At 37.7% G+C, this 24,244-nt stretch overlaps 1 protein-coding gene across 4 annotated transcripts in view; it reads left to right on the forward strand.

Moving 5' to 3' along the window:
- Positions 1-24,244, forward strand: part of srgap1a (SLIT-ROBO Rho GTPase activating protein 1a) — a 133,511-nt gene that overhangs the window by 41,618 nt on the left and 67,649 nt on the right. For all 4 annotated transcript variants that reach the window (XM_073853702.1, XM_073853701.1, XM_073853700.1 and 1 more), the window contains exons 3-6: positions 7,403-7,563; positions 16,646-16,710; positions 19,874-20,056; positions 21,999-22,127. In XM_073853702.1, the coding sequence (XP_073709803.1) occupies positions 7,403-7,563; positions 16,646-16,710; positions 19,874-20,056; positions 21,999-22,127 (538 nt within the window). The remainder of the gene's footprint in view (positions 1-7,402; positions 7,564-16,645; positions 16,711-19,873; positions 20,057-21,998; positions 22,128-24,244) is intronic.

Raw genomic sequence — 24,244 nt, forward strand, 5'->3', positions numbered from 1 at the left:
CAAAGATTTTTTCATGAAATATACAGTATTATACAAAAGTCTTTGGCCATCACCAGCTCAAGCTGTATTTTTTGGTTGTATTTTTATAAAGAGACTGAGTAATACACAAATTAGGCTTTTCCATTGCATAGTACCTCCATGGGTCGGTTTGGGTCGGCTTACTTTTGGGGGCTTTTCCACTGGGTACAGTAGGTAGTATCCAATACTTTTTTTAGTACCACCTCAGTTGGGTTTCCAACCCAATTGAGCTGATACTATAACGTGATGTGAAAACACTGTAGATCACTGATTGGTCTGACAGAATCATGACGAGCGTTATGCTAAACCCAAGATTAGCTTTACCTTCGTGCTTGTGCTGTCTCAAGGAAACCTGTTGTCATCTGTGCTTTGTTGTGAGTTCCTAAACTCCCTTTTAGCGATGAAAAACATCCACAGGTTAAGAATCAGGAACAACATACCAGTGTTTTCCAGGCTTGGGGTTTGTGGCGGCACATTCGCGACGCGAACACCCACATGCACGGCATTTTTGCAACTTAAATGGGGCTCCGCGGAGCGTGTCGACGAACGCCACGGTTGTTTGTACCAAAACGGTCATGGCTCCTAAAATCAGTGAGCTCTCATCTGCTGAATGTTTACATAATGCTGTTTCTCCATCTCCAGCTACAGTGTTGCTTTAGTTATTGCATTGCTTGTAGTTTATTACAGAATTTGTATCACTGCTGACCTGCTTGTGTGGGGATCTTCATCTCAGGCGGTTGCTTGTGTAATCCTTTTTATTTGTTTAGGACATTGCACTTGGGAGGAGGCACATTGATGAAACATGCTATCAATAAAATGAGTTTGTAATGGCTTAAGTGGCAATAAGAATCATTTACAGCCTCATAATCAAATTAAAGCAATCCTTTATCATAGTGTTTCTCACACATTGTTTCTTGATTCTTCTTTTGAATTTGATCTTATAGTGGTTTTCAAAGTATCTTCTCAATTCCTGCTATCTTTACTCCCTGGGGTAAGTGCTGGACTGTGTCCAGTAAGTTTTACACCTGTTGTGCCCCAATAGCGTGAAAGTTATAAGTGTACCTCATTGCATACACTTCACCCTGTCCTGTGGATTTGTAATCGAAGCTCTGTACAATGATTCAAGGAGCACCAAGATGTGAGCTGTGCATTGTAGCGTAGTAATGATGTGGGCTTCTTTTGTAGACCAGTTATTTAATACTATGTCATCACCTACCATTGGTTTACGATGCATCTGCAGTTCTGTTCTCTTACTGGCTGCTTTTAAACAAGTCCTGACTAGTCACATTGTTAATAAACTCATGCCTTTTAATTTACCAGGGTGACGACTTCGTCTTCGGTTATTATAATATTTTTTTCCAGATTTGCTTACAGTCGATTTGGAGCATGTTTATACTGTAAATTACCATTACACCCCATCCCCCAAATTGGCCAAAAATGGTGTGTCAGTTCTTGCACTGTCCATGGACTTCCTGCATTGACCTGCACAAGGACATCATGCCCCATTTCCTTTTACACTTCCTGGTCTAATACCTCTGCCCCTGGTCTTTTTTCCTGTCACCTTCATTTTTATTAGGAAGTTAAAGTCCCTGAAGTGCTTTACTTTTTCAGCACTGTATCACATCACTCATTTTTTTTACAAAGTATTTTAAAAACGTGCCATTATTTAGACTGTGCATCAGTGACCACTTAACACAAGGAGTTAATAATATCCCTTATGAAAAATAACAATGGTTTATTGTGGTAAAAGTGTAGTGACCATGTTTTTGGTCTATTGAATACCATATTACCACTGATGCTGTTTTTAAGGAATTGCCTCCCTTTTATTTCAGGGTGTCAAGGTTTGGCTGGTCAGCATAGTCCAGTTTGCTTCTCCCGTTATTCTCTGTTCACTTCCATTTAAAAATATTTGCATATTGTGCCAAAATTCAATTTGATGCGTCTCACATGAGACGAATGGGAACGCTAACAGATAGCTTTCTCCAGATATTGTTAGACACTCTTGGTTTATTCATGGATTTCAGCACTGGGGATGAAAAAGCTATTTTTTGCTGCTTCATGAATCCAAATCACGTGTACACTTCAGCTTCCCGATGTCTAGCTTGACTCTTAACGTACTGCACACAACACACTTCACGCTGAAGAACAGAGTGCATTCTCAAGGGAGCGAGGCAGTCTCATGAAAGGGTTTTACAGTAATTACAGACTGACAGAAAATGCACCCATAATTCTCTCTGCAATCTGAATCTCCCTCCTGCGACCTGGCGTTCGCATTGCGAACGTGCATCTTTGGGCTTTTAGCTCAATTAGATTATCCATTTGATCCAGTCTGGCATAGAGGACTTGATCTTTCAACCCTACCTTTCAAAACATGTCGGTTATTCCAAGCAATGTCTAATTTCTTAGTAGTGCATGGGTGATTCTCACGAAACCATTGAAACACCACGGCACTAATGATTTTAGCTAAAAAATGTGTAATATAGTAATATTAAAAAGCATCAGAATTAACACAATACTGTGTTCTACCTTGCACAATGTGTGATTTCAACATAAGAATTTATAATTTGTCAATTTTATCTCATTTTCTGCTGAAATTCTCATTACCGTAATGCGTCCGGCTGTGTTTGAACATGCGTTATGCTGTAATTTAAACATATTAAAACAAAAATATTTAGAAAAAAAATAAATGGATGTTTTGCTAGTCTACTTTAGATGACAGAAAAATAATTTACTGAATATTCATGTATAATAATAACGAAGAAAAATTAGGAAATTGATGTGTCCATGCCTGATGTTCTCATCCTCCGCAACACTTTTTGAGAACAGTTTAAGCACACATACAGCATTTTAATAAAGTTTGATTTTGAGTGACCAAGCAGATGGACCAGTTACTTCAAGATGGCTACCAGGTAAGATCATCTCTTTATATCTTTCCAGTTAAATTTGAAATATTCTCTTGTCAGAATGCTTACACGACATTTTGATTATCATTACCGAAACAGGTAGTTTTCTACATTTCGAAAATTGTTTGATTTACAATTTTTTATGAAAATGTTCTTTATTAAAGTCTAATTATATGCACTGAATAAAAAATTAGCAAAGCCTACGTGGCTTCTCTATTTTTAGCAAAACATACTGGGGTACCTCATCCTCCGCAACACCATTCTCATATACCGCAACCATTTAATAGCAGTTGCGGTAAAGAGAACTTCTGTTTCGGAAATGAGAATTTAAGCATATTGTTTATTACATTTAAATATCTCTTATGAATTTAATATAAATTTAAAATGTAATAACTGTTGATATTTTGCTTTATGATGCTTCATTGTAGACAGTCAGCAAGTGAGAAAAAAGCTTTAGCAAAGGCCAGGTTGACAAAGTTCAGGGAGAAACTTAACAGCAACCCAGAATGGCTAGAGGAGTACAGAAGGAAGGAGAGAGAAAGGTTAGGTTTGGAGATGTTACTAGCAGGTGTAATTAGCAAAAAACACACTACAGTGTTAGGAAATGTACATGACAAACACACAACACAACGCAACAAGTCTATACTATATGATGATGTGTACATTCATTTTTGTCTCCCATGTTGTGAGACATGCTAATTTAATGTTATGCTTTCTTTCCACTTTCAGGTATCAAAAACAACCTAGCGATGGCACGCCACGCATCTAGGCGCTGCAACATCAGTTGGATCACAAGATCCACAAAGTTGGATCCCATGCGTGCCAGCATCTCAGCTACCTGCGACCGCACAACGCACGCTGTCTGCAGCGTCAGATTGCTGCCTGGGGGCAAGGGACAAACTGAGACTAAAGGCGGCACCTCCTTTCTGCGCAGTGCGTGAGTCACAGACACCAGAGAGGATGGCCTAAAAGCGCCCGGCGCTTTGACAGAAAGCGGGTTGCTGCGCAATTCATTAGGACTGTGCGTTAACCCTTTCCGCCTCTGCTGTCTTCGCAGCATGTGGGTCGTGTTCGAGAGTGGGGGGGGGGGGGGCGTGTTGTAGACGCTTATCTGAGGACGGGCCCTGGGGCGAGCAACACAAAACCAACTGAGGAGAAAAATGCTCTGTTTTTGAGCGGCTTCGTTCCGGACGGCAGTCCCCCAGGACCCAGTTTCTTGCATCATATACTGGAGGATTTGTGCCAGGGACTCTTGTGATGCACCACCGGTTCTGGTCCATGAGACACAGGGTGGTGAGGTAGGAAGTGGCTCATAGCCTTAGAGCTCTTCACCGCTTCCGAGAAATGCTCCGTGATTGTGCCCACCATGTCACCAAACAGGCCGGATGGAGAAACAGGCGTGACTGTGCATGGCCACCATGAGTGGTCTTCGTGGCCCTTAGCGTGAAATCCGTAACCATTCTCAGATCCCTGCTTTTTCGGACAGGTGTGCTGTCATGAGGCTTCACTACCCTCAAAGCTGCGCCACACCATCCAAGGAAGTGGACAAGGGGCAGAGGTGAGCAGCCACAGCGTCCTTGATGGGGGGAATACACAGGTAGCCTACCTAAGAAAAAAAATGGGGGGAGGGGTAGCCCACGCTTTGGTGACTTTCCTCCGAGCATCAGCGGGGCGGCCTGAGTGAAGAAAACAAAAGTCAAGCTTGCTTCTCTGGGGTTCTTGTGGGGTGCTCCACTCAATCTCCAAGTCCTGCACGGCTTTGAAGAGAATGCGCACCAGTTCCTTGTAGAAGGATGGCTGTGTGTCTGATGCACCACGTGGAGCCTGGTCCCAGTCTCCATCCAACGCTGTCAGAGACATCTCATCTTCCTCCGCCGGAAACCCAAAGGAAACAGACCTGGCGGCTCCCGGTTCAGGACACAGGCTCTCGGTGACAAACTGAACCGGTTGAGCGAGGGGAGGACGACCACCAGCGGCTCTTTGCCGGCAGTGGGACACTGCAGTAAGAAACCTCCAAGGGCGATGTTGAGCCGGGTCCTGAGCACCTTCATCGGGAGATCCTCACAATAAGGGACACCCTGAGCCAACTATTGCTGCCTTTGGGTGGAGAAGCCCCAAGCAGAGCACACAGAGCTCGTGTGAATTGGGTGGGTCGATCAGACCTCCGCACCACAAGCAGATTTGCGACATCCCGGAACACAGAGAGGGCTGCTTACATTTCAACCTGAATTCAATTTTGCTGCCTATGAAGTCTGTCCTAAAGCATTTCTCGGAGCTGCCATTATGCAGCCAAAGTCATTGTCTCATAAGGCAGCGAGGGAACAAGTCAGCTGTCTAAACTTTCGGATACAGCCTCTCTCTCTCTCTCTCTCTCTCTCTCTCCCTCTCTCTCTCTCTCTCTCTTTAATCAAAACAGATACAGAATGGTAAAAGGTCAGAAGATCAAATCATATCCAGCAAGGAAATATTTTTCATCTTATTTACACAAATGTTTTGTGATATCCAGCTGACATTAGCTGGCCATTTCTCAATCCGATGGCTGCAGCCTTCAGAGCTCGCATTTGTAGGCAGCATATGTCATCAAGACCATCTTATTTCAGTATGTTAAATGCATAAATGGGGACTTAAATATGACACAAAGGAATATTAAAGGAATAGTCTACTCTTTTGCCATATTAAACTATGTTATTACATCAACCTAGACGAATTAATACATTCCTATCTTTTTTCAATGCGTGCACTGTACAGCGCGTTGTGAATGTGTTAGCATTTAGCCTAGCCCCATTCATTCCTATGGTACCAAAAAAAAAGTTTTATTTTGTGGCACCATACTTACTGGTATAACTCCTCATGTAACAGTCTTTAAATAGGGAAAACATGGAAGTGTTTGGTGGCTTCCCTGTTTGGTACCATAGGAATGAATGGGGCCAGGCCAAACGCCAACACACCCACAACGCGCCGCACAGTGCACGCACCAAAAAAAGATAGATATGTATTAATTTGTCTAAGTTGAGGTAATAACATAGTTCAATATGGCAAACGGGTAGACTATTCCTTTAATATAAGCCTTCCTGTTCTCATGTTTTTTCTTTAATATTTTTTTCAAAGACTACACAATAAAACAGTTTTGAACTTGAACGCATGATGCTGCAAATATTATCAGACTTTTAACTTTAAAATTTGTTTTTAACAAAATCTCAGGCTAGTATACGTATTCTCATTACCGAAATAATTAACCTCATTTCCGAAACCTATGTATCATTACCACAACAGATGCTTATTAAATGTTCATTTCATTAATAGAAGCATAATACTTTGATTTTAAATGCATGTGCAGAATCTCCAAATTATGTTCTTTCAGGTTTGTCATGTCATTTTGAAAATGTGTCAGGTTTCTTCGAAATATATAAAAAAAATAGTTGTAAATTGTGGAAGGTGTTGCGGTATATGAGCTAAATAAAACAAAATTAAAAAAAATGTTACATTTAAAATAAATATTATTTCAGAATTTCAATTTACTGTGCATGACTATTAATAATCAATTTTTAAAAATGTGAAAATATATTAGCTTTTCCAACAGTGTTGATGTTTTCTGACTGTTGCGGTAATGAGATTTTTTAGGACTTATTTTTGAAATTATGTTACAAAAAGTGTTAAATGATAAGTAAAAGTTTTTAAATTAATGTTCCCATATACTTCAGACTTTGTTTCTAATGTCTGGTGGAAAAAAAAGTAAATTTAAGCAATTTTTACATTTTCATGCTTGACATTTTTACAACCAAGTTTTCGTGAGAATCACCCGCATAGTGCTAGCAATGCTAAGGTCTTGAGTTCGATTCCAACAAACACTGATAAAATGTACTTGTAAGTAATGTAAAGTAAGTTGCTTTGGGTAAAATTGTCTGTATGAATGTAAATGTAAAAAGCGAGCGTACATCTTACAGTTGTCATGTAGATATTTCCTGTTTTCGTGTAATTTTTTTAAGCCCGAAAGTAAACGTATAAGCTCAGCTGGTGCGGATGCACTTCTCTTTCAAACTGTGTTTGTCTGCATTTTCTTTGCATGTGTATGTCATTGTGGTTTGCTTCATAGGCATGTTATGAGGTAGCAGACCTTCACCTGCAACATTGACATGTAGGACCAACAAGGGAAACGGAGATGAAAACGACTTCCTTACATTTTTCCTGCCTAACATACTAACAAAACATCATCATACATACATACCAAATTATCACTTCAAAAGATTTCTACGAATCGGGACAGCTTACTGTGAATAGGCCACCAGTTATCCAGAAAGACATGATAGGGAAGGTAACATTTGTAGATCTAATAGCATCCTAGACACTAGTGAAGGACATTCAGGAAGATGGATCTGTCTGTGGTCTTGTCCTGGTCATGAGCTAAATACACAAATAGATCTGACAGCTCTTGGCAAGCCTTAGATTGTTCTGATCAGTGTCTGTCTCTCTTTTATATGCAGGAAAGACCAGAATCTATTGTCCCCAGTGAACTGCTGGTACCTGCTGTTGAACCAGGTTCGAAGGGAGAGCAAAGATCACGCCACGCTGAGTGACATTTATCTCAACAACGTCATCATGCGCTTCATGCAGATCAGTGAAGACTCCACACGTCTCCTGAAAAAGAGTAAGAAATGTTTTCATTTCACATAAAACCACTGCCAAGAGTCTTCACATTTATTCTACAATGTACAGTTGGTCTTTGGTTACATAATGGCAAGTTTTTCTGTTTTCTTTTCTCTTTACTTATTCCTCTTTATGTTAAAGGGGCCATTTCACAAGACTTTTTTAAGATTTTAAATAATTCTTTGGTGTCCCCAGAGTACATATGTGAAGTTTTAGCTCAAAATACCATATAGATGATTTATTATAGCATGATGAAGTTGCCACTTTGTAGGTGTGAGCAAAAATGGGTGTGTCTTTTTAAATGCAAATGAGTTAATCTCTGCACTAAATAGCAGTGCTGTGGTTGGATAGTGCAGATTAAGGGGTGGTATTATCCCCTTCTGACATCACAAGGGGAGCCAAATTTCAAAGACCCATTTTTTCATATGCTTGGAGGGAGTGGTTTACCAAAACTAAATTACTGGGTTGACCCAATTATAGCAATTAAACACGGAAAAAGTCAGATTTTCATGATATCTCTCCTTTAAAATTATTTAGGTAACACTTTAGTATAAGGTTTAATTTGTTCATACTAGATAACTGCTGAGCGTTAGCAATGGGTTAGCAGCGCAAAAGATCATGGTTTCGAACCCAGGGAAACATGCATATGATTAAAAATGACAAAAATGCATGCTTTGCAATGCAAGTCTGAATAAGACCATGTAAGCCATGTGCATAAAATAGAATATTTAGTTAAAGGGGACATATCATGAAAATCTGACTTTTTCCATGTTGAAGTGCTATAATTGGGTCCCCAGTGCTTCTATCAACCTAGAAAATGTGAAAAAGATCAACCCAGTAACTTAGTTTTGGTAAACCATTCTCTGTGAAAAAATAGCTCATTGAAATTTGGCTCCTCCTGTGATGTCAGAAGGAGATAATACCGCCCCTTAATCTGCACTATCCAACCACGGCACTGCCATTTAGTGCAGAGATCAGCTCATTTGCATTTAAAAGGACACGCCCAAAGCGGCATATTTTTGCTCACACCTACAAAGTGGCAATTTTAACATGCTATTATAAATGTAAATCTGAAATAATTTTAAATCTATATGGTATTTTGAGCTGAAACTTCACATACGTACTCTGGAGACACCAAATATTTATTTTACATCTTAAAAAAGTCTTGTGAAATGTCAAACAATTGCATCTGTTATCATTAGTTCATGCACATTCGGCTAACATGAACAAACCGTTATGGTACAATAACTAACCTTTTTAAGAAAGAGATTAAAAAAAAATTCTGCAAGCATGTGAAAAAATAGCTCATTTAAATTTGGCTCCTCCTGTTATGTCAGAAAGGGGATAATACCGCCCCTTAATCTGCACTATCCAACCACGGCACTGCCATTTAGTGCAGAGATCAGCTCATTTGCATTTAAAAGGACACACCCAAAATGGCATATTTTTGCTCACACCTACAAAAAGGCAATTTTAACATGCTATTATAAATGTAAATCTATATGGTATTTTGAGCTGAAACTTCACATACGTACTATGGAGACACCAAAGATTTATTTTACATCTTAAAAAAGTCTTGTGAAATGTCAAACAATTGCATCTGTTATCATTAGTTCATGCACATTCGGCTAACATGAACAAACCGTTATGGTACAATAACTAACCTTTTTAAGAAAAAGCTAAAAAAATTAGTTGCAGCTTGTGCATTAAACAATTCTAACCAATGAAGCCTCATTATAAAGTGTTAACTTGTTTTAACATTTATAATATCTATAAAAATATAATACTTTATATTAGTTTGAATCATTTTCTCTTTAGAAAGCATGAGTAACAGGCAAACACATTGTAAGAAATATAAAAAAATTGCTCTCTTATTCAAAGCATACCTGAAAGTCAGATGCGTTGCATGTCATGTTTTTACATTATTTATGATGTGGGTCTGACCATACAGGACATTCGCTTCTGGGCTGCGGTTCTCTACTGTACAGTTTCTAAAGCCTGGTTTCTAATCAAGGTCTCTTGCCTTTTATTTGATGTGCATGATCCCGTGACCAGAACTATGTGGCGGCCCCTACAGCACAGGCCACAAAAGAGGGGCAACTCCCAAACAGATTATACTGCATAAAAAGAGCAATAATTTGTATGTATTCAGACACTTACTGGCTGGCAATGTCAAATTATGTACACGTCTGAATATATCTGATTTTACCATTTTGAGTGTATGTGACAGTTCTGAAGACAAACTTGAAGTTATGTGGGAGATACTCTTTCCACTTCCTTCTTGATTTGACTCTTGCATGCAGGGAAATATGTACTGGATCCGAGTCTTGAGTCAACCACAGTACCAAATTACTAGGCAGGAATGTGGGAGGAACAGTTTGGTATGAAACATGGGTTATTTAAAGGGCTTGACATATGCAGATCTGACCTGTTGTTGTTGTTGTTGTATAATACATATTTGATAACCCTTGCCTAGAAGTAAAACAAAACTGTAATAGATCACTTTACATGTCTGTCATCATACAGCTCCTCTTGGCCAGTTTAAGCTGCAGAAAGCGCACAGACGTCAATGTTCTGGCTATGTGAGACTACGTCCAGCCGTGATATACAGTATAAAAAGTCAGAGACAGCTGTGTGAGGTGGTTTCATCTTGACCTAATTGTTGTATTCTTCTCTCATTGTTACATGCCAACACAAGATGAAAGTGTCTATTATAGTAAAGAACGTTTAATGCTATATAATCTCATACAAACAGGTGCTCCTCACAGCTGTTTTCATTAGGATGAGTACCTTGCATTACTTATTATGAGGCAAATAAATACAGCTACATTACAAAACAAGCTAACTTTAAAGGTCTCATGAGTCATGACACAAGCTTGTGTTGAAGGAAACCTGAAAACAACGCTGATGTCAGTATTGAAGCCGTCCACATATAAAAATACATGTCTAAATAGATACACAGTAAATTCATGCGGCTAGTTGTATAACAAGGCCATCCTCCGCTTTGTGTGCGGGCATAGCAGAAGGTCATGGGTTGTTGGTTTGCTTAAAAATGCATGTTTTTTTTTTTCTTTTGTTATGTGCTTTTGGTAGGGCTGGGTAAAAAAATATCGATTCATCAATGCATTGCAAATATGTGTTTCTTAATTCAATGTCCATTCATCAAATCCTATGAATCGATTCAGCCCACCAGCCAGTGGGGGCGCTGTGGGCAACACTCTAGTGAGAGCGTTCAGCGTTGTACAAGACGCACTTTATCAAAACAGAAAAGGCAAACAGCAGCTGCACTTCGTTTAAGCCTGCACCACCAATTTGTTGTTAAACATTGGTTACACTGCACACATAATTTAAAAATATACTCAGGTACTTAATTATGTGTATTTACCAGTGACGGCCAGTGACTTCTTTTTTCGAGGGCGCTCGATGCAAAGTTTGTCACAACATGTATGACGCCCGTCATGTGTGTGGTTCCTTTTTTCAAAATATGTGTTCTAGGCCATCCCGGATTGTAGACCATCTTGGAAATTAACGGGACACCCTTGCCAACAATCCCATTTATTTTTCCATAGAATTTTGGATTCTCGCAAAAAAATAAGCTTAGTGTTTAACAAAGGTTTATGGCACTTACACATTTTGTCCAACAAGTTAGGGGCCGTTCACATTATAGCGATAACTATATTAGCTTCCACATCACCTTAAGATAACACAAATTTATGCTAATTTGAGAACAATTCACGTGCACTTGAAGTTAAAAGATTTGATTGGTTGTCAATGGTTTATCGTTCATCAGGTGAGAAAACATTTGCTCAGAAAGTGATCCCAGCGATAGCGTTAATTGTATCTTTATCGTTATAGTTGTTGTGTGAACTCCGCTATTCTCTTTAATATAAAAAGATTTTTAAAACTATATTTTTATCGTTATAATGTGAACGTAACTTTAATCTTCACTGAAGAATACAAATTTCTAATCATCAAAAAAAAAAAACATAAGAGTACGAATAAGAGTGAAACTATGTATGTGTGAAGTAAAACGAATCGTATTTTGAGCTTATTTAGATACAGATAAGTTTCGTTTAAATGCAAACAACACTAACTGTGGGTTCACACCAGATATGAGTTCAACGATTTGCGCTAGTAGATTACATACAAAGTCAATGCAAAGACGCAATCAGACGCGTCCTCGCGTGGGACGATGCGAATGACGCAATATGGGCGACACGTTTCCCGTGAAAACATCCGCTATTCACCTCAAACGCGTCTTCGCCCAAGTTGAAAATATATTCAACTCGAGCGAAAAATTTGCATGACACGAAGTTAAATCCCGCAAGTAACAGTGTGTACGTAGCATAAGTAAGCATAAGAGTTTGGTGTGTACGTAGCATAAGTTGTGAATGGTCTAAAATGCCGGCTTGACGTCGGTATGCGAGATTATTGGTTCTCGTGTGTCCTGTAACACTGTTTTTCATTACAACAGATATGACGACTAGTCACAAACCTTGCAAGAACCAATAATCCTCTTTTTATATCAATGTGGAGCCACTGTGCCGAAGACATTTCCACTTCCATTCATGTGTTTTTTGGAATTCCGCCCCAAATGTGTTATATACAGTCAATTTTTGTGCGAACTATTCCTTTGAAACTTATAGTAGGTGTGGTTTTGACCATGTGATGCTTTTTGTTAAACCTTAAACATTTCGTTTACCCTTTGTATAGTGCTTTAAATGGAGAAAAAAGACTGAGGGACGCTAAGTATAGCTTGTGGGTGGCCAGTTATGCACCCATGGAGTTAAAATCGGTCTTCCTTGTAATCACTGCACCCTGCTTGCTTTGATCACAACATGATTTCAGTAATGATGAGCCACACACATAGGAGATCACAACCCCTGCTGGCACCTCAAGCCTTCAGGTCTCTGCTTTCTACCCCATTGTTGCTTTTCTCGTCCGGGGCATGTGTGTTACCACTGCGCCACAGCTCCAGCAAAGAAAATGATAAAAGGTTAAAGATAAAATGTAAGTTGAGGCGTCGGAAAGACGATGATGTTTAAATTATATAGCGTGATATATTTTACCTGTGCAACACCCATGCATCCAGTTAAACAGATAAAGCTTGATGTCACGGGAGTGCCCAACCCCATTTTGAACATTTGTACATTTTATTTTTTAATATTTATGCAACTTTTTTATTTTACACAACTATAGATTATTTGTGAATGTTTGGCTTTAAGGTCACCTCAATATATACATCTTAATCAATGAAACTGCTTTTCTGTCAGCACAGGCTCTAATGTTTTTCTATGATTTTGAATTATTGAGATTCAAAAAATGTTATACATCCCACAGTATCTCTGTGTCTTTGATTTGTAAGATTTTTTTTCTTTATACATCTCCCGTGCTTTGAGTTGTACCCCTTCATTTTAAGGGCACGTATACTGCATTTTGTTTTCATTAAAGGAATAGTCTACTCATTTTCAATATTAAAATATGTTATTACCTTAACTAAGAATTGTTGATACAACCCTCTATCATCTGTGTGCGTGCACGTAAGCGCTGGAGCGCGCTGCGACGCTTCGATAGCATTTAGCTTAGCCCCATTCATTCAAATGTACCATTTAGAGATAAAGTTAGAAGTGACCAAACACATCAACGTTTTTCCTATTTAAGACGAGTAGTTATACGAGCAAGTTTGGTGGTACAAAATAAAATGTAGCGCTTTTCTAAGCGGATTTAAAAGAGGAACTATATTTTATGGCGTAATAGCACTTTTGGGAGTACTTCGACTCGCCTGAAAAGTCCGCTCCCCTTCTCACTCTCATAATGGGAGAGGGAGGGTGTTACTGCGCCGAGTCGAAGTACTCCCAAAAGTGCTATTACGCCATAAAATATAGTTCCTCTTTTAAATCCGCTTAGAAAAGCGCTACGTTTTATTTTGTACCACCAAACTTGCTCGTATAACTACTCGTCTTAAATAGGAAAAACGTTGATGTGTTTGGTCACTTCTAACTTTATCTCTAAATGGTACAATTGAATGAATGGGGCTAAGCTAAATGCTATCGAAGCGTCACAGCGCGCTCCAGCGCTTACGTGCACGCACACAGATGATAGAGGGATGTATCAACAATTTTTAGTTAAGGTAATAACATATTTTAATATTGAAAATGAGTAGACTATTCCTTTAAGGGTGCAACCATCGGTACCTCATGGTTTTGGACATGGACTGTTTTTAAATGGCTCTATTATAAGCTTTGAACATAGTCCTGTCAACCCTCTCATGTTCATGCCTTTGAAGGTTGTACATTTTTTATAGCTAAATAAATTTTAATGGGTTAATGTTACGTAGTATACCCAAAGGCTTGGTTTGGTTATTTATGTAGTTGGAAAGAAAGCTTGCAGATAAAGTTCTACTTTTCACTTGACGTGCACCAACCTGGCTTTCCATATTACAAAATTGGAGTTTCCATCTGTATGACTGGGTCTTGTTTCTATCTTAGACATTCAATTGCATCACATTTACAGCATTCTTCTTGTGGCTTTTATTTAAATAAACGTAGAAATTAGGGATTCATTTACATTTTGGTCAATTTAAGAATCCGTATATTAAGTTAGATTTTGTAATTTCTAAGCCATCCAAAAGATCTTATCAGTCACTTTTACACCAATCTGGTTTCACCTGTTCCTGCGTACAATACAATCCCTCCCTTCCCAAAATCCCCTTCTCCATTGGTTGTTCGCTCGATTGCTCCCAAAATTGGCTCAGCCACCCGTGTGAAGTCAGTTTGCTTGTAATTGTTATGTAAAAAGACGAACAGACAGGTGTTCGATCAGTCTGGGAAAAGTTCTGGCATGCCGCTCTCAAACCTGTTTGGGTCTGCATGCCCGGACACTGCACTATACGATGAGTCATGTATAATGGACTTAGTATTTAGCATGGACTTGTGCCTTGACATCCTGCAGGCGTGTTTGAAGTGCACACACACGACTGTTTGCTTTTGGGTGTGTTAGTGGAGTCAAAATGTGTGCGAAGATGTTAGTTGTCTTAGGATTAGTTTGACTTTTGACCTTCACACAACATGTGTGGCCTGTTAGTTTCGCATTCCACATAACACTGAGTTGAATTAGATGGTTGAAAAGTGAATTTTGCATCTCCAAGAAAAAGTAAAGACAAAAAGTACAATTTTATTCTTTTAGAATATAATTAATTTGAAAAGTAACCTGGACATCTGATATGAAATTTGTCTGAAAGTTAAAATACTAGAAAATCGTTATTAATCTAAAATGCTGGGATCTTCTCCAGATCATTTGAATCATCATATATTGAAACTAATGTTTTATTAGAGGAACATTCTGGCATCTGTGTTTTCTGATGGACTGAAGGTAATGCCCTAACTGCATCTTTAGGATTTGCTCATCGACCCCTTGAGAATTGAATTGTTGGAAATGGCTTCTGCAATCACATTAGTAGCAATGTAATTGGGAATAGTGAGAGTCTTGAGTGGGCTGTGAGACAGAAGGATCAGGTAATCCACACTAACTGTTAAAGGTTAAAGCAAACCGTTTAACTGTAAAACTGTGTGAGAGTTACAAAAGTGTGAATATGGCACTCAAAGATTTGAAATGTTAAGTACAGCAAACTACAGTTGTTTTATTTGATTATTTTTTGCATGTGTATGTTGTTGTGTGTTATCATTGTAGATGATCTACATTGTAAATTTGATAAAGATTTGCATCAAGTGTTGTTTGGACACAGTTGACTAAAATGTGTTTATAGTCTTGGTATTTTTATACAAAACTGAAATTGTATTTATTGTTCTTCTCTTTTAAAATAGGTGTATTGAGTCGAATAGAGAAGGAAAGCCAACATTAAATGCTCTGCATCCATTAGAACTTGTTCAATATTGTTTAAAAGCAATGCCCAGGGTGTGCAGAGTTGATTTTTTTTTACATTCCATACTGTTTTTTGTATGTTTTATTGTGTATATGACTTTTAAAGGTGCCAAAGAATGCATTGATACAATATGTTACATTGCTCTCTGATACCTACGTAGAAGGTATGTGACTTTATTAAGTGCAAAAATGATTCAGAAACGGTTTTACAACCATTTGCAACCCTAGGATTTGTCCCCAGAATGAAGTGCACTATTATTACCTTATTTAAAAGGGTCATGAATAATAATCAGTGTTAGGGAAATTTACTTTTAAAAGTAATGCATTATAATATTAAAAAGTAACTAATTGCGTTACTTAGTTACTTTTCATGGATGCTTCTGTTACTTTTTAGTTACTTTTGCGTTACTTTTTCTTACTTGGCTGAGGCTTGATCTCATTCAGGCCTTGCACATGTTTTTTTGAGAAGTTCTGCATTCAGAAATTGCACATTTCCATTGCAAAAATATCAAGCTCTGGCCTGCCATCTCTTTTTCGGACTCAAACTGTTCCCGCTCAGGCGCGCACGCATATAGTGCATAATTCTGTGTGACTACGTTCAGTTTAAATTAAGTACATTGTGTTGTTTTTAAATCCAATTAGTTAAACCGAAAAGTAACTTGCATTACTTTTTTAAAAAAGTAACTCAAATGTTAATGTGTACATTTAAAAAGTAATGCGTTACTTTACTCGTTACGTCAGAAAAGTAATAATATTACGTAATGTACGTTACTTGTAATGCTTTACCCCCAACACTGATAATAATGTTGAGTTCTGCTCTGATTGGCTATTTCTCAGAGTGGCTCATTTCTGTAGCTTTCTGTGTATGCAAACAGACCTTATGTTTGAGCCTGTTTCAGACGAAGATACAGATTTTGATGAATAATCAATTATTCTGAGATTGGAAATGCATGTTTCTGAGTGGTTAGTTTGTGTTTTTTCAGTATGGACCTGCAAAAAGTAACAGTAAAGTCAATAGTAGAACTTCAGCCTTAATGCTAGCATAAAGCATTAACTAGCATATAGCTCAAAACTTAAAGTGTTAACCTGCGACACAAAACAACCTGTGACACAACTGCATAAAAGTTTCTCTTTTTTGTCAAACATTTTGTCATGTAAGATTCTCAATTGTTCTTATATGTATCTTTCTCTTTCTTTTCAGAGTAAAGATATCACCTTTCAGCTACAAGAGGATTTAATGAAAGTTCTCAATGAGCTTTACACGGTAAGTGCAGTAATAATAAATCTCGCTGACATCAGTGGATTTGGATATACTGTAGTAAACTGTGAGCTCTTGAGCATTTAAGAATTACATGGCCACACTTTTTTGGTTTTTACCTTATATTTGTAACACCCATGAGCCCGCTGTGTACCGTGGTAAAAGTTTGCATTACACATGCATTCTACCTCTGACCTTGGTAGATTACGGTGTTCACACCGGTAATCAATAGTTCATTTAAGCAGTTTAATTGCAGCTGTCAGATTTACTGCAGTAGCTTTGAAGATTCATGTATCCCCTGTGGTCTTAATAAAATGCTAATCTATTTCCAGGCTTGTCATTTGTATATATTTGTAATGCCCGGCATTCGGTTTTCAGATTTTATCTTTAAATAAGACATATTAAGGATGTGGTACAAAACATTAAATTGAATTTGTATTGGTGTTTAAATGCGTTTTGAATAGAAAAGTTAATATGGCTTGCCAATTACTGTGTAACTTTATCGTTCTGCATTCTCCCTTTAACAAAACTGGTTAGGAAACATCAGTTTTAAGCCATGTTAAGCTACATTTTTTACCGTATGGCGCTATATTAATTTATTAAACATTATTTGGAGAGTGTTTGTTCCTTTAATGAAGTAACACACAACTTTTGATCAAAGTAAAAATGTATCTTGACTTTTGACCAGATTTAGCCATCTAGAAAGCACTCATCTGGGTACATTGCATCAGAAACCCTCTACGCAACCACAACCAGTAAAATAACAGGTCTGGTGCGACTCTAAAATTGGTCCTTCTAAAACAAGCAGAAATGTAAACAGAGTTCCAGACCAGTAAGTGGGGAGCCGAGCCCATGGTTTGCTCTGCCATCCTGGCCACGTGTATAATTATACAGGCCTGGACAACAGAGCACTGTGCTGCTTCCACTGTACATATTTATGAACAATATTTCGTTTGGTTGACGTTTTACAGTCAAGCTCCTTTTTGTGGCTTTACTGTACCGTGAATTATAATTCAGAGTGACTGCCGCAGTGATTTTGGCCTGGACTGACCCAGTATTCATGGGTCTAATTGTAAACAGGTCCTTGTAATCAACTTGACCATTTTGGATAGAAAAGAAGGAAGAAGAGAAAAGTGTCGGGATCAAGTTTCGCAAGAGGCTTATACAGTGCATAAGGCACAAAAAAACATTAAAATCATTGTCTTTACCTGCTTTTATCTGTTTGCTATGGTTGACATCTCCAAAAAAACTGAATCCCTAATGGTGCGTTCACACAAATTTGTGAATGAAGCGTTAAGCGCGAGTGATTTACACGTTATGCTGCGTTCACACCAACCGCGAATAGAGCGTCTGGCTCTATCTGCCTCATTCGCATATCTAGTTTGTGCGAATTACGTGGATATTCGTTCTACGTTAACCAATCAGCAGCTTGCTCTAGTAGTGACGTGATTATGACCTAACGAGCTGAGGCAGAAATACGCAACAACAATAGAGGACAAAATCATTGTTGCTGTATGTGGACACCCGGGGCTGTACAACACTTCTTCGTACTTAGAAACAGGAATAAAAAGGATCTTGCTTGGAAGAAATGAATGAGGAGGTCGGACAATCTGGTAAAAAAAGGTATTTACTGAATTTGAGCTATTTGTATACATATTGAGATTACAAGCTAGCTAAATCCAGTAAATTGAGCATATTCATGTCTGGATTTGTGTCGCGTGAATGACGCGAATTTCACACGTAAATTAACCGAGTTCAATGTTAAAAAAATTTCAAGCATCCAACTACGCACAAATTGCGATATTTATTCGCTTCAAATTCACGTCTGGTGTGAAAGCACAGTAATGCTTAATTAATTTAATTTAAGCAAACTTTGCCTGTGTACCTGGCAATCCCTACTGGCGGTGAAGAGACCAAATGTCGTTTTTCGACCTTGCGGGGACATTTTTGTTCCCATGAGGAAATAAGCTTATAAATCAAGAAAGTTCATGACATAAACCAATCTCAAACTTAGAATTTAAATTAAACACAATTAATTATTCAAAGTAGTGTGCCCCCTAACGTACATTCACGCGTGGCGAAAGCGTTAACGCTTGATGGAAAGCTTGTCTGAAGCGTGGCCAATAGCCAATCACAGTGCCCAGAACTGTTTGAGAACCACTGGATTATGGAAAGGGGTTACAATATACAGTTTGTACAATATAAAAAGCCCTTACATTTGTTGTGATGTAATGTACCCACAAAAATGAAAACGTGTGCGTGCGTGCGTGTGCGTGCGTGTGCGTGTAAATCGCATGAACTGGCTTTACTGACGAGATGCGCATGACAATCGCGTGGGATTTATCGTGCAGCCCTAGTATACACGCATATTATACCAAGATGGTTATACAGTCAAACTGACATTGTTGGGATATTAACTGCAAGCAATATTCATTCATGCTCTGTCACTTTTACATTAATTACAGTATGTCAGAGCTTTTAGTGTCGATTAAGTACTCACTCTATGTGAAGAGTTGGACATAATGAGCTTGTTAATACAGTACAGACTCATAGATTCTGAGTCATATCCTAATGCTTGTTATAAAATCTGAAATCTGAATATGACTAATAGCCACCTAACAAAAACAATGACTCAGGATGTCTGAAGTGGCTTCAGCATTATGTCACATTTTTACAATCAGAGGAACGGCATCTCTTCATGGGAATCTACAGCTCAGTTACTTTATTTTAACAGAAAACCCTTAAAATTTTATGAAGGAAGTTGACTATAAAAACAACATTAGGTGGAACGGTCCTGAATTGATTTTATGATAACTGCAGTTTTCAGTGTACATCAAAGACATGGTTCTTGCCAATATAAGTAGAAGTATGAGTATTTTAAGGGGAAAATATGAGCTCCACAATGGACCATTAAGAGCCTAACATTCCCATGATTCTGTAGTTAGAAAAATGAGCATTTCAAATGATTTCCTTGATTGTAGACTAAATGCGAAACGTAGAAAGTAATTTTAAAATTTTGTTTAAAGATTTCAAGTGGCTTTTTGCATTAGGAATAAAAGAAACTGATTCAGTAAGAATGCAGGTTTTGGACCAGATAGGAAGCTGCCAAGCCTCCTAAGCTCTGCTGGCTGTTGTTGATCTCTTGACCTCTGACCTCTGGGTCCTGCAGGTGATGAAAACCTACCACATGTATCACACGGAGAGCATCAGTGCTGAGAGTAAGCTGAAAGAAGCAGAGAAGCAAGAGGAGAAGCAGATTGGACGGACCGGGGACCCCGTTTTTCACATCCGGCTGGAGGACAAACACCAGAGGAGGAGCTCGGTTAAAAAGATCGAGAAAATGAAAGAGAAGGTAAAGAAGAAAAGGTTATTAATGGCTTTATAGCAATTAATATTATTATTTAAAGGAAAACAACACAGTTTTTCAATATTTTACTGTGTTCTTACCTCAACTTAGATGAATTAATACATCCCTGTCTTTTTCAATGCGTGTACTTTTTAATCTTTGTACAGCGTTTCTTGAATGTGTTAGCATTTAGCCTAGCCCCGTTCATTCATATGGCTCCAAACAAAAGTTTTATTTTGTGCCATCATACTTACTCGTGTAACTACTCATGTAACAGTCTTTAAAGGTGCAGTGTGTAATTTTTTGACAGAAATGCAAAATAATATACAAAACGATATCATTAGGGGTGTATAAAGACCTTTTTATAATGAACCGTTATGTTTTTATTACCTTAGAATGAGACTTTTTATCTACATACAGTGGGGTCCCTTATGTGGAAGTCGCCATTTTGTGCCGCCATGTTTCTACAGAAACAGACAAACTTTTTTTACTAAGTTGTCTCCGACGATGTCATGTTTTCCGGTGGGGGCTACCGTAGCCTCTCTATGCGTTTCAAAATTGAGGGGTGAGCAGTGAACAATTCGCAACCTCACCACTAGATGCCGCAAAAAATTACACACTGCACCTTTAAATAGGGAAAACATGGAAGTGTTTGGTGGCTTTTAAATTAATCTCTGTTTGGAGCCATAGGAATAAATGGGGCTAGGCTAAATGCTAACCCAATCACAACGCGTTTTACAAAGATTAAAAGTGCACGCATTGATAAAAGATAGGTAAGTATTAATTTGTCTAAGTGGAGGTAAGAACATAGTAAAATATTGAAAAAGGTGGTGTTTTCCTTTAAAGTACAAGTTTTTCTCTTTCGAAATCCACCTGTCCTATGTTGTACAAAATTGATAAAAAATTTAAATATTATTGGGGTAATGGCCCATTTTGCTTAGTTTTGTTTGGTTTATTTATTATAAATGATAAGTGATCTGCATGTTATAATACAATATACATAAGATTGTATCTAAACATCAAAATTTTACACATCTTGGCTTAAAGGGATAGTTCGCCCAAAGTCATTATTTGCTCACCTTCATGTTTTTCTAAAATTGTATGAGTTTATTATTCTGTACAGAAGATATTTTGATAAATGATGGTTTGCACCCAATTCACAGTACTCACCGACTACCATAGTATTTGTCCTACTATGAAAGTCAATGGGTACGGTCAACTGTATGTGTGTGGTTACCATCATTTATCAATATTCCATTTTCACATTTACTTATGTGGCAAGTAACGATTTAATAAGCTGGATAATGTACTTCCAGACAGTTTATCGGAAATAAATCCCTTCAGGGTGATACAAGTCCTGTCCTGATCGCCCTTTTGGGATTTATTCAGTGATAACAACCGGCTGGCTGTGCATTTTCCCTTACTTGGATGTCTTGTTAATGTAAGTCATCCCTGAGCCTGGTTGTCACAGAAACAGCCACGTTTATGCTCTTCCTTGAACCGTATTCTGTTAAAGCCTGTGACAAATGATTTAACAGCTGTGGGATTGTTTTCCATTGATGCTTCCTGGCATGAGGCATTGTGGTATGGTAAAAATATGGAAGTTGCTGTGAGTCACTATATGTAGGTCAGTCCGCCGAGTCAGATGACTATGGGTCTGAATGTTCGCAATAAGGAACTGGTTAAGCAAAACCTGTACTGTAAGCTTTTTTTTAAACAACAAAGATGTGCCCTGTTATGCTTTTGATGTCTGTGTGCTTCCATTTCTTAAGTTTTTTATCATTCATATGCAACATTTTCATCTCATTAGTTTAATTTTAGTCATTTCACAGGAAATCTTCAAAGAACAGATGGCAACCAGAAAAAAACTTGCCTGAATGTTTAATCTTGTCTTATTTTGACTAGTTGTCTTATATTCTGTCCGTTTTCTTTCTTTTTCTCATATCAGAGGCAGGCCAAGTACTCTGAAAACAAGCTGAAGTCGATCAAAGCTCGGAACGAATATCTGCTGACGCTCGAAGCCTCCAATGCTTCAATCTTCAAGTATTACATTCACGACTTGTCCGATTTAATAGATGTAAGTACCGGGAAGAAAAATGTAGGTGCAGCGCTAAAACATTATGTGACAAGTAGGACAGCTATAAATAGATTTTCAAACTGACCTCAGGTCTGCTGGGACCACTAAATATGATACGTACATTTCTCCTAGCTTCACCAGTTTGAATTTGTGTCTTTGTTCTCATATCTGCTGTAGTCTGATTGAATGTTTAGGCTCCTCAATCAGAGTTTTGTTAACATTGCATTTTAATTTAACCTCTTTAGACTTTAAATCCAAGTGTGTGAGGAGAATTTTCCAGAATGCAGTTGAATGGCATTTAAGACTTTTCTTGACCTAGTGTCTTTCCACACAACCACAAAAACCTGTTATTTAAAGACATTTTATGAAGCCATGTTTGTTTAAATGAATGTTATCAACGTGTTTGGTATACAATTGTCCTAGTGCAAAATAAGCAGAGGAAATTGTAGTGGTTCAGACATAGTGGTGTAGAATCCAGAGGCCTTTGACCCCAAGGTCTCATCTTTTTCAAACCAGGCCTGTTTTTAACTAATCTACAATTCCAGCAGGCCACCAGTGATACAAACACAAAAAAAGGCATTTATAATAACGCCCCATAATCTGCACTATCCAACCACTGTACTGCCATTTTGTGCAGAGATCAGCTCATTTGCATTTTAATGGACACACCCAAAAATGGCAAATTTTTGCTCACACCTGCAAAGTGGCAATTTAAACATGTTTTTATAAATTATCTATATGATAGTTTGAGCTTAAACTTCGCATATGTACTCAGGAGACACCAAAGATGTATTTGGTATCTTAAAAAAGTCTTGTGAAATGTCCTCTTTAATCTATCAAGACAGACAATATATTGTTAAAAAGGCCTAAATCTTTTAGCAGTAATAATAACGCAGCGACAGTAATATATTAATTTGTGACAAGAGTATGCAGCAAACCTTTGACACCTAGTGGCCATTGTTGGTAAAACCACTAAAAGTGTAACGCAACCCTTTTTTGTGATAATTTTATGTATAAAATATATACCATTTTGCTTTGCTTTTAATTATTACAATAAGTGTAAACTGCTATAACAATTTTTTATTTAATATTTTCCTATACAGACACTTTGGTAAAAAGTGTCTTCTTTAAAACAATATCAAGATTAGGCTTCTAGACTAAAAAAATGAGATCAACTCATTTGCATATTAAAGGACACACCCCAAAACGGCACATTATTGCTCACACCTACAAAGTGCAATTTTAACATGCGATAATAAATTATCTATATGATATTTTGAGCTAAAACTTACTCTGGAGACACCAAAGATGTATTTGGTAAGTCTTGTGAAATGTCTCCTTTAATCTAGCACGACAAACTATATATCGTTAAAAAGGTTTAAGACCGAAATCTTTTAGCAATAATAATAATGCAGTGACAGTAATATATTAATTTGTGACAAGAGTATGCAGCAAACCTTTGACACCTAGTGGCCATTGTTGTTAAAACCACTAAAAGTGTAAAGCAAACCATTTTTTGTGATAAGTTTAGGTATAAAATCTATACTTTATTGCATTTCTTTTAATTATTACAATAAATGTAAACTGCTATAACATTTTTTAACATCTAGACACGTCTGTGAAAAACTTTAAAGTGTCTTCTTTAATACAATATAAAGATTAGGCTTCTAGACTAAAGAATGTGAGTGTATTAATTTTAAAGTGTACCATATGGGTTACCAACAACACCGAATTTTAGTTTAGGAATATGACTTGTAAGTTTATTGAAAATAAATATGAATTCTTTAGTATTCAGTGTGTCCTTTTTGTTTGTAATGACCTCATGCACTTGAGCTCTCAAGGACTCCTCATCATTCATGTTTATTTACTCCAGCATGATTTGGGTATATTCAAAAAGAGTCTTTTTTTCTTAAACAGAAGCAATGACATCTGAACTTTGTACAATTAAGTCCCTTCTCAAAACAGATTTTTTTTACATGGTCTTTGGTCACAGACTTTTATTCTACTTACATAGTTTTATATTGAGGTCTGTGTCCTAGTGTCTGAAAATCATTTTTAGGATGAAGATGGGGAAGCGATTCATGGCCCCAATACCTACTTTATGTGAATCAGGCCGC

This window comes from Misgurnus anguillicaudatus, chromosome 15 (genome assembly GCF_027580225.2).
Source record: "Misgurnus anguillicaudatus chromosome 15, ASM2758022v2, whole genome shotgun sequence".
In the NCBI taxonomy this organism is placed as follows: domain Eukaryota; kingdom Metazoa; phylum Chordata; class Actinopteri; order Cypriniformes; family Cobitidae; genus Misgurnus; species Misgurnus anguillicaudatus.